General features: G+C 40.9%; 1 protein-coding gene across 4 annotated transcripts in view; it reads left to right on the top strand.

Annotated features, from left to right (window-relative positions):
• LOC126260251 (uro-adherence factor A) overlaps window positions 1-12,279 on the top strand; it is a 138,579-nt gene that overhangs the window by 47,813 nt on the left and 78,487 nt on the right. For all 4 annotated transcript variants that reach the window (XM_049957572.1, XM_049957570.1, XM_049957571.1 and 1 more), the window contains exon 3: window positions 145-1,715. In XM_049957572.1, coding sequence (XP_049813529.1) covers window positions 145-1,715 — 1,571 coding nt within the window. The remainder of the gene's footprint in view (window positions 1-144; window positions 1,716-12,279) is intronic.

Below are 12,279 nucleotides of genomic sequence, written 5' to 3'. Positions count from 1 at the left end.
AAACAAAATTTGTTATATAATTCTTCACACGCATAAATTCTGATCCTTCAGACATATTGCTTCTGAATTACAAGCTGTACTTTTAGTATTATGAAATTCTACAATAATATGATAATGCAATATTTTGTAATGTTGTTATTTCAGATGGTAAAATCGAAAGATGCTGTGCTAGAACCAAGGAAAAAAGTGACTGCTTTGGAGAGGAGGAATGATAATTCATTGCTTGGTGGCAATGAATTGGATTCATCAAATCCTCAACGTAGTCGGGGGAAAAAGAGAGAAAAACCAAAAAAGAAGAGGCCAACAAGACTGAAACTTGTTATTCTTCATGAACGTCAGCTGAAAAATCAGCTGAAGAAGTTACAGGAATCAGATTTACTTCAAGCAGAGAAAGTGTGTTTTGGCACAGAAAAAACGATAAATTTACTAACAACAGAAGGCGAAAAGTTAAAACAAGTGGAACGTATTACCAATGTGTCAGACAATGAATCAAAAAATTTACCAGCAACAGGGAGCATAAAGCTGGAACATGTGGAACCTGCTGCTAATGTGCCAGACAATGGAATTGTTAAAACTGTGCCGGAGTCAATGTGTTTACCAACAACAGTGGGCCTAAAGGTAGAACAGGTAAAACATCTTTGTAACTGTTCAGACAGTGAAGGTGTTGAAACCGTTCCCGTATCAGCGAATTTGCTAACAACAAGGTGCATAAAATTAGAAAAGCTGGAACCTGTTACTAATATCTCAGACAACAAAGTTGTTGAAACAGTGCCAGGATCAACAAATTTACTAGCAACAGGAGGCATAAAGCTGAACCATGTGGAACCTGCTGCTAATGTGCCGGACAATGGAATTGGTAAAACAGTGCCAGGGTCAATGTGTTTACCAACAGCAGGGGGTCTAAAGTTAGAACAGTTAGAACATCTTAGTAAGATGCCAGACAATGAAGCTGTTGAAACAGTTCCAGGATCAAGGAATTTACTAACAACAGGGTGCAAAAAATTAGAAAAGCTGGAATGTGTTACTAATATGTTAGACAGTGAAGTTGTTGAAACTGTGCCAGGATTCATGAATCTGTTAACAGAAGGGGGCATAAAATTAGAAAAGATAGAATCAGTTACTGATGTGCCAGACAATGGAATTATTGAAGCAATGTCAGGAGAAACAGATATGTCAAAAGAAGGCAGACATAAGTGTGAGGCGCCATCCTCTGATAGCAGGACTGCAGCAGCAAGTACGAATCAGTTTTTGAATGCTGAAGATGACAGTCAGACCTACACGCTAAGCAGTCTACACATAAACAATAATCAACCATACTCAAATGAAAGAGGAAGAGTTCCTGATCTTATGCCATCTTTATTGTACTCTGCAACAGAGATTCTGAAGAAAGAAAAGCAAGAATTCATTAGTTTAGTGAAGGAAAGTAGTTGCATTGTAAATTTGAAGCAAGGCCAGTATTCTGTAGCCACTGCTGGTGACGACATTAAACCTACCCACATTTCATCAAATGCCATAAAACGTGAAATTATACTTAGCTCACCGAATGAGCATTGTACAGGTAGTGTGGAAAATGTCAGTTTTACAGATACAGATACATCTAACAAGCTACATCAGATCAAATGCATAAAGTTTCCCAAAGGTGAAGATTGTGATAGTCTCTCACACCATGAAAAAACAATACAGAAGACTGAAATTCACAGCAGAAAATTCAGGCCGTAAGTATATAATTACTTTTGTCTTCATACAGTATATGACGTGTACAGCTGACATTTTTGATTTGACATCACTTATAAGTGAAACTGGATTTATAAGGTATACTGCAATTCTTCTAATCCTAATCTGACTATCCTGATTTAGGTTTTCTGTGGTTTCAACAACTTTTGTAACTGTAACATTCTGTTACCCACCATTAAACTCTCCTTCAGTTCAGAGTTGCCTAAATTAATTGGTGAACTTCTGCTGAGCTAATTACATCCTGACATTAAGTAATTAAAACACCACACCCCCATGAGCTACTGAACACCACTTAATCCTACTTTCAGCCAAATTTGGTGTGCCAGTGGCCCGCATTCCTGCGATTCTCAGTTGAGAAACTGCACTATATCTCACTGAAGTGAAGACATGCTACATGCTTCAAATAGGCATTCATACTGGTGCCCACTGAAGTCTTGCATACATGCAGAACCAACTTGTGATAAAGTGGCACAGTTATTTCCAGATCATGGAGAGCATTAAGAAACTGCACATTGAGTTATTACTTGTGGAAAGAGTTTCAGTGAAGCAAGTTACTAAACTCCTGAAATACAAACTTGGTGTAGTATCCATTGCTGTGAAGTTCATCATATCCATAATTAAAATAAAGGCATGGTAACATGTAATAACGTCATGCATATAAATACTTATATCTTCAGGAGGAGTGGGGAAACAAAGGGATTGCTGAAGTGCAAGATATAGCATAATGCACAAAAGTTCTCTGGAAAAAATATCTGCATTTTCATTGACATATGGCTTTTCAGTGTTACCGGATTGTGTGACAACAATAGTAACTGACGTCAAAGTAGGACTACACATCTCATACTCTGCGGCGTGTTACAACTGCATGGAATGGGGGTGCACCACAGTCCATGCTAAAGGTCAAATAATGTGTGAGAAATGTATTGCGGCTGCACATTTGACAGGAATGACAAGCTCCTCACCTGACATCTATGGCAATTGCTCAGGTAGTCAGGTGAATAGACCCATATGATTGCTGAAGTGAAAAAGATGTAAAATGTCCCTTATACAATTAATAATAAACGTAATTGGTTTGTGTGTGTGTGTGTGTGTGTGTGTGTGTGTGTGTGTGTGTGTGTGTGTGTACAGTGTAATCAGCTGTGAGTGTAAAGTTCAGTTTCACATGTAATTAGATTCAATCATGTTGTTAAATAGTTTAGACTAACTGGTCAAAGTGATCTGCTCTAAATCCATTGGACCATGTAGCCATGGTCCTGTTTGATAGACTGACATGACCATACTATCGCCAGTATGGACATTGACATTTGGGACTGAGGGAACGAGTGAGTCCCTCAAGTGACACTCCCCACCCCCATCCACTACTGTGGTCTCCCCACCATGGCAGAAAGACAAGGGGAAAGACAGAAGATGACCTCGACATTAAAATGTCTTCTATACTGCAGTGGAACTTGAATAGTTTCAAGACATATGTAGAGAAACTACTTCTATTAACTCAGGGCAGACCAATGTGTGTCTGTCTTTAAGACACACATTTTAAATTCTCTGAGCTATGCGGTTACATTCTTAAAAAAAAAGGACGACCACAGTAGAGAGAGAGCTGAAGGAGGAGTGACTATTTTCATCAACAAGGTCTACCAATCCTCCATTCTCTCCCTCACAACCAGCCTGCAAGCTGTCGCTGTACCAGTACATGTATGTCATCAGTTGATGATATGTTTACTTTATCTGCCCCCATATTCGGTGCTCGATTAAGAGACTCTCCATGATCACCTTACTCAGCTCCCCCACTCCTTCATGTGTTGTGGTGATTTGAATGCAGATAATATGCTTTGTGGCTCTGCAGCAACATGCCCCCAGGGGCAGAGTGATTGAGAGCCTTCTCTCATCCTCACGTGCATCTTCATCAAACATGGGGTTGAAAATGCACTTCTGCATTCTTTCAGGGTCATTCACTGCTATTTATCTCTTAGTAGACTCCACAGCCCTTGCACATACAACTCAATGGGAAGTTTTTGATGACCTACACTCAAGTGACCACTTCCCAGTCTGGATTCACCGGCCAGACAAAGTGATGCCCAAAGGACATCTACCACAGCGGATGCTTCATAGGGCAGACTGGACACTTTACAGCCAACTTGCTGTGTTTGAACAACGTGACAGTGTCCAGGAATAACTTGATCATATTATCCAAATGGTCCACCACACCGCTGAAGCATTCTTTCCACAGTCTACAGACCAGCTGAAACGGCAAGCGGTACATTGGTGGAGAAATGCTTGGTGCACTCCAATCAGGTCTAGGCAGGTGACTCTGTGTCAGTTCAAGTTCTGTCCTATTGGGAAGAACCTCACAACCTTCAGCTAGTGAGGGTGAAACATTGCTGCATTATTAGGGAGAACAAGAAGATATTGTGGCAACAGTTCCTGATCACCATCAACCATTCTACTGAAAGAACAGCTGTATGGGATGTCAACAGGAGGATTTTTGGGAGAGGAGGGTGGTGCCCAGTGGCTGCCGTAACAGGGAATGAAAATCTGCAAACCACTCTATGAGATATTGCTATGACTATGGTGGCTCATATTGCCCCAGTTACCACCACCACCACCACCACCACCAGTCAGGATCCAGCTTTCTGGCACCACAGAGTTGCTGCTGAGAGGGGCAATTGAGACTTGTGGTCCACCACTGATGAAGAATACAGCTGATCCATTTCCATGTGGAAGCTGGAGTCTGCACTGTTTGTGGCTCATGACATGGCCTTGGTTATGACAGAATCCATTATAGTATGCTATGGTACCTCACAGAGAGAAGCAAAGATATTCTCCACGCCATTGTAATGTCGTTTGTGTGCCAGGTCACTTTCCTGACTCTTGGCAAAGAGACAATTTTAATTTCTCTTTCAAAACCTGGGAAAGACTGCATGTGCCCAAGCTGCATTGGGAACACCTTGTAGTGGATGATCAATTGCTGTCTTGTCTGGATCTTAGAATCCAGGCAGTACCTTAATCGCTTTCACCTACATCTACATCTGTACTGTGCAAACCACCGTGAGGTGCATGGTGTTGGGTACATCCCATTATCCCAATTACTAGGGTTTTTTCCCCATCCCATTCACATATGGAGTGTGGGAAGAATGACTGTATGCCCCTGTGCATGCAGTAATTGTTCTAATCTTGTCCTCATGATCCCTATGTGAGTGATATGTATGGGATTGTAGCATATTCCCAGAGGCATCATTTAAAGCCTGTTCTAAAACTTTGGTAATAGACTTTCTCAGGATAGTTTACATCTTTTTTCAAGAGTCTGACAGTTCAGTTTCTTCAATATCTCTGTGACACTCTCCCATGGATCAAACCAACCTGTGACCATTCACACTGCCCTTCTCTGTACAAGTTGAATACCCCCTCTTAGTCCTATTTGGGTCTCACACACTTTAGAAATATTCCAGAATTGCTTGCACGAGTGATTTGTAAGCAATCTCCTTTGTAGACTGATTGTACTTCCCCAGTATTCTACCAATAAACCGAGTACTGTATGAGTTGACCAATTCCAATGGTGACTCATTGATATTATTGACACAGGATACTATACTTTTTTTTTTTTTGTGAAGTGCACAATTTCACATTTATGAACATTTAAAGTAAATTGCCAATCTTTGTACCACTTTGATATGTTATCAGAATCTGACTGAATGCTTATGCGGCTTCTTTCAGATAGTACTTCTTTATAGATAACTGTTTCATCTGCAAAAAGTCCGAGGTTACTATTAATATTTTCTGCAAGGTCTTTAATATACAACATGAATAGCAAGGGGCCCAACACACTTCCATGGGGCACAACTGAAGTTACTTCTCCATCTGACAATGACTCTCCATCCAAGATAACATGCTGTGTTCACTCTACCAAAATGTCCTCAAACCAGTTACAAATTTCACTTGAACCCTGTATGATCGTACTTTTTGCAATATGCATAGGTGTGCTTTTCAGAAATCAGAAAATACTGTAGCTACCTAACTGCCTTGGTCCAAATCTTTCAATATGTCGATCTGAGAAAAGTGCAAGTTGCATTCCACATGATCACTGGTTTCGGAATCCATGCTGTTTGGCATGGAGAAGGTCATCCTGTTCAAGAGCCCTCATTGAGCTCAGAATATGTCCTAATATTCTACAACAAATCGACATCAAGGATACTGGACAGTTGTTTCGTGGATCACTTGTGCTACACTTCTTGTAGATTAGTGTGACCTGTGCTTTCTTCCAAGAACTGGACACAGAGATTTATGATAGATAATAGTTAGAAGTAACTCAGCCACAAATTTCAGTATAATCTGGCAGGGATTACATCGGCCCTGGAGCTTTGTTTTAGTTTTAATGATGTCAACTGTTTCTCAATACCACTGTCACCAATACTTATTTCATTCATCTTTTCAGTGGTATGAGCTTAAATGGGAGCAATTCTCCAGGGTTTTTCTTAGTAAAGGGACATTTGAAAATGGAATTAAGCATTTCAGCTTTTGCTTTGTTACCCTCAGTTTCAGTTCCTGTTTCATTTTCTATTGAGTGGATACTAACTTTGGTGCTGCCAACAGTCTTTACATACAACCATAACTTCTTTGGGTTTTGTGAAATATCATGTGACAATATTCTGTTGCAATTGCCATTGAAGACATCATGCATTGCTCTCTTGAGAGCCAAACATGTTTCATTCTGCATCTCTCTACCAATAGCCCTATGCTTCATTTTGCAGCTATTGTGCAATAACCTCTGTTTCCTTAGAAGTGTCTTTATGGTGATTGTATACCATGGAGGTTCCCTACCATTATGAACTATTCTACTGGGTACATACCTGTCCAGTGCATAGTCAGCTATTCTTTTAAACTGGAGCCCCAGAGTTCATCTACATGATCCTGCCCTGTGCTGAAAGATTCAAGTTCCCCATTGAGATATGACACTACTGATTTTTTTTGTCTAGTTTACTGAACATTTATATTTTTCTGCTTGTTTTAGCTGTCCTTTGTACTTTGGTAATCACTGTTGCCACAACCGCATCATGGTCACTGTTTCCAATTTCAAAGTGGGTGTTATCAAAGAGGTCAGGTCTATTTGTTGCTGTTAGATACAATATATTTCCATTACGAGCAGGGTTCCTAACTATCTGTTCTAGGTAGTTTTCAGAGAACACATTTAGTAATGTTTCACAGGATATCCTGTCTTAGCCACAATTCATGGGGGTCAGAAAGAACTTTCCTGCTTCAATTTGATGGAGCCTTTGTGCGATCTTGGCCTGATTATGGGTGCACGATATATAGGTTTGCAAGACCATGTTATTTAAAGGTGTTGGATGTGGTGCACCATGCAGGGATTTGGCTGGACACTGGAGTGTAGCAAACGTGTCCCATACTGGGCCCTTGCACTGAGGCTGCTGAGCCACCACTTCGCCTCAGGTGACAGTTGCTCATTGTGTGCCAGGCATATAAAATGCTGTGCATGCCATACATACCTGCATACTATACTGTTACTCCATCTCGAATTGAAAGGCTTTGTTGTCATCAGCAATGAGTGATGAGACCCAAAGGGATTTTCATGAAGGACTGCCTTTTAGAGATGGGTGTTGCTGATTTTAACATTTTACGGCAAGGTTGGAGCAGATCTCCACGTTGGCTTCTACAGAGGCCCAGAATTGTTTTACATTTGATGAATTTTAAGAAAGATTGCGCTCTCAGATTTACCTTCCAAATTATGTTCTTTAACATTTTAGACAGAAATCACCGTTTTACAATTGTGTATACAGATGGCTCCCAACGAAGGGACTCCCTTGGCTGTTTCACTGTCTTCCCAAATGTGTGTTCAGGATTCACCTTCCCCTTACCCACACTGTATTTTCTGGAGAGCTCCATGTGATCCTGAAGGCATTGGAGCAGATGAGGCATCTTCAGGGCAAAAAATTTCTCATCTTCTCTGATTCACTTAGTACCCTACAGTCATTGCAGCACATGTACCCAGCAGAGAAATTGGTGCAGCTCGTACACAACTGACTACTTTCTACACCAGTGGGGGACAGAGTGTCATTCTGCTGGGTACCAGGGCATGTGGGAATTTTGGGAAATAAACAGTCCAATAGAGCCACCAAGCAGGTTTGCAGGAACATACCGTCGCAGTATGTGCCATTACCTTGCAAGCTGTCATGTCACTGATGGGTCACAAATTCATGCAGTTGTGCAAACAGGATTGACTGACAGTGGTGGTGGTGGTTAGTGTTTAACGTCCCGTCGACAACGAGGTCATTAGAGACGGAGTGCAAGCTCGGGTTAGGGAAGGAAATCGGCCGTGCCCTTTCAAAGGAACCATCCTGGCATTTGCCTGAAACGATTTAGGGAAATCACGGAAAACCTAAATCAGGATGGCCGGAGACGGGATTGAACCGTCGTCCTCCGAATGCGAGTCCAGTGTGCTAACCACTGCGCCACCTCGCTCGTTGATTGACTGACAGTGACAGACAGTAAGCAGCTGTTGGTGAAGCCAACTATCCGGCCCTGGCGATACTCATGCGGATTGCTCTAGTGAGATGAGGTGATCCTGACCTGGCTCCATATTGGGCATTGTCCCCTCACACATGGCTGTTTACTCCAGTGAGAGAATGCCTGTCGGCGATGTTAGTGGCTTATAAGTCAGTGTATGCCACATGTTAACTGAGTACTTTTTATTTTGTGCAAGCTGGCAGATGTAAATTTGAGTGCAATCTGCCCTCTATTTTATATGATGAAACGATTGTGGTGTAGCTGTTAAAATTTTGTGGTATGTCTGGACTCTGGCATAAGCTTTTAGGCTGGAGATTTTAGTGTGTTGCAGAGTGGCAGGTTCAAAAACTTCTCTTCTAGTGATCAGCCAGCCACATGTGTCTGCTGTCTTCTTTTAATGCTTCGCACTGTTTTTTCCCTTTTTTGCCGTGCATTAGATTTAGCAATGTGATGTGTGTGTTTTCAAGTTTTACAAGTCTTTCTTTATGTTTTAATTCACAGTTCTCATTTTAATCATTTTCTGATATTTCTCCACACTTATTTCATTATGTTTTATTATGGGTACTAAAGACCTTGCTGTTGAATCAATAAACTGAAAAGTGAGCGGCGCTTGTGATGGGGGAAGTCACCATTCCTGGAGCAAAACTACAACGGCCATACAGGATGACTAAGACTCAATTTCCCCTGTAGCAGTGTAGAATAGTGTGCAGAGATTTACATAGGATCTCTCCATATGTTTTTCTTGTGTTTATTTTATTAGCATCTCATAACTGTATTTAGTAGTGTTTACATATTTTGTGGAAAATAAAAACCCCAACCTTCCCCTCCCGCTCCCCAGAAGTGTCTGCACACTGCATTGCCAGTGATTCTAAAGGTGAATAGTGGAAGAGTCAGTATAACTTCATGAAATTCTGTGTAGTTCTTTTTGTGAGGAAATACGGTAGAGAGAATAGGGAATTGCCTGCTCACTCTTCATTTTACAGACCTAGGGAACTCCATTCAGCGACCTACCTTTCTTTCCTTACACTTCTAACCTCTACCCATGCCTTTCCAGCCTGTTTCACCTCGGGAACAAAATTTATCCTTTAATATTGTTCTGCTGCTTTTAGCTGCAATACACAAAAGTAATATTTGTTCTTAACACACCTCATTTAACAATAATACCAATTTAATACCATTAAAATACTGTTTTTGATAAACTGTGGTTTTCCTCCCCTGCAACACAGAAACTATTAGTCCAAGAGGGAAAACTAATAGAATGATTTTTGTAGGAAATTTAATGTATTTTAATTTTGTACTGGAAATATTTTCACTAGGCACTGCAGCTTTACACGCTTCCCTGCCCCATGCTTGCACCCCACTGGCCTGGAGTTTTAGTGTTTCATTCTTGACTCCCCCTATCACTGTACGAAGATGAAGGTGTAGTTGGTTCTACATGAGTGTCCACTTACAGCTCAATGCTACGAGGTCATGCTGAAAAGTAATGCCTTCAAATTTTTGATGTGAGTACTCTTACAGCTTTTCAAATAAAACAAATGTTATTAATATTCTATACCTAACTCTTCATGCCTACATATTTGCAGCCCTCTGCCATTAGAAGGCTCTGAATTGTAGTGTGGAACATGGCGGTGTGTAACATAACTATGCAGGTGCATGAGAAAGTTCGCTGTAATCGAGTTTCGAATTTGAAGAGTTTGTCCAAATATGGAGAACCCTCTCCATTTAGAATGACTATGCTGACCACACGCAAGTGTCTCGGCATCTGCAATGATCCAAGGTGTTGAGTTCTCTGTCATCGATTGCCATCCACACAGTCCTGTCTTTGCACCATCCGATTTTCATCTATTTCCAAAACTTGAAGAGCACATTTGAGGACTTCACTTTGATAGTAATGAAACAATGCAGGCAGAGGTTTGGTAGCCACATCAACAAACTCAAACATTCTGTATTGACGGTATCATCAAACTGGTCTCTCATTGGGATAAATGAGTTCATTGCCAGGGTGAATGTGTTGAGAAAGAAATATGTAGACCTGAAGAATAAAGATGTAGACTGTTAATAACATTTGTTTTATTTAAAAAGCTTTAATAGTTTGCATAAATTGTTCAGAGGTATTACTTTTCAGCATATGCTCATATCTAGATACTGTTTGCAGAGGATGACACATGGTCAGTTGGTAATGAGTTGTCCACAAGGCCTGACCATGTAATTATTTATTTTATTTTATCACCCCTTCCCCACACCTACCTCCTATATTTGCAATAAATTTGGATTTAGCTTTAGCAGAATAATAGAAGGAAAATTCAAAGTGGAATTGATGCATGCATTAAAACACGAAGCTTTCATGTACATGAAACCGCAAAAGTGGGTTAGTTATACTCATACCTGTTGCTGATTGCATATCAGCTTCTGCAGCGAGAGCACAACTGGGAGTGAAACAATCAAGCTACTGTGTGCCACCAACCTAAGTAAGATGCATCAACCAATAAGAGAAAACTGTGTGTTAACAACAATTATATATTAAGAAAACAGAGCTGAAACAAGTGGACCACGAGAACATTTGACCTCAGATGAATATGATCTTGCCATATTATAGGTAGTGAGGTTTGCTTGAGTGGACTGTCAAGCCCTGTGAGCTATACATTCTTGTTTCAGTTCCCCAACTTGAAAAAAAGAAAGGGGAGACAAGAACTTCACTGATAAATGACTTCTATACTGCTGTGGGACATGAACAGGATCATAATGTGTGTGGAGGAAATGAAATGGTCTGTCTTGTGACTATAGAGGGGACTTTTAAACATGAAAATACTCCTGTGTTCAGTGAATACAATCCTTAAAAGTGAATGAGTTCAACGAGTACGAGGCTAGTGTCTTATTACCAATGTTGTGCAACTTGTATGTCAAAGAAGCACTGAAGTAAGTGGAAGAGGAATAAAAGTAGCAGGGGAACAGAAGGTTCATAGAGGGCATAGCATATCTGACTAATTGCAAAGAAAACACAAGAGACCTATTGAAAAGAATAAATAGAGAAAAAACAAAAGTCATGAAGAGTAGTAGAAAGAATAATAACAAGTTGCTATTAGTAATAAGCATCCCTGGTGTAGAGAAACAACTGAAAGATGTGAAGGCAAATAAATCACTAGGTCTGGATGGAATCCCAGTGCGATTTTACAAATAATACTCCAAGGCATTGGTCCCTTACCTAGTTTGCATTTATTGTGAATCTCTCGCCCAGTGCAAGTCCCAAGTGACTGGAAAAGGCACAGGTGACCCCTGCACAAAAGAAGGGCAAAAGAACAAACCCACAAAATTACATACCAATATTGCTATTCTGTTTGCTGCAGATTCCTAGAACATATTCTCAGTTCTACTATAATAAACTTTCTTGAGACTAGTAAGCTTATAGAATGAGATTTTCACTCTGCTGCAGAGTGTGCACTAATATGAAACTTTCTGGCAGATTGAAACTGTGTGCCAGACTGAGCTACCCAAGCACGACTCGTGCCCTGTCCTCACAGGTTTACTTCTGCCAGTATCTTGTCTCCTACCTTCCAAACTTCACAGAAGCTCTCCTGAAGCTCTCATTCTGGAAACATCCTCCAGGCTGTGGCCAATCCATGTCTCCGCAATATCCTTTCTTCTAGGAGTGCTAGTTCTGCAAGGTTCGCAGGAGAGCTTCTGTGAAGTTTTGGAAGTTAGGAGACGAGGTACTGGCAGAAGTAAAGCTGTGAGGATGGGGCATGAGTCGAGCTTGGGTAGATCAGTGGTAGAGCACTAGCTTGTGAAAGGCAAATATCCCGAGTTCGAGTCTCGGTCCAGCCCACAGTTTTAATCTGCCAGAAAGTTTCACAGTAACCTCATGTTCATGAATCAGCATGGTTTTAGAAGGCATCACTTGTCAGAAACTCAGCTTGCCCATTTCTCACATGATACACTGCAATCTATGGATGAAGGACAACAGGCAGATTCCATATTTCTAGATTTCTGGAAAGCATTTGACACGGTGCCCCACTGCAGGCTGTTAATGAA

The sequence above is a fragment of the Schistocerca nitens genome, chromosome 5 (genome assembly GCF_023898315.1).
Source record: "Schistocerca nitens isolate TAMUIC-IGC-003100 chromosome 5, iqSchNite1.1, whole genome shotgun sequence".
Classification (NCBI taxonomy): Eukaryota; Metazoa; Arthropoda; class Insecta; order Orthoptera; family Acrididae; genus Schistocerca; species Schistocerca nitens.
The sequence above is the reverse complement of the archived record's forward strand: the minus strand, read 5'-3'. Positions and strand labels throughout refer to the sequence as shown.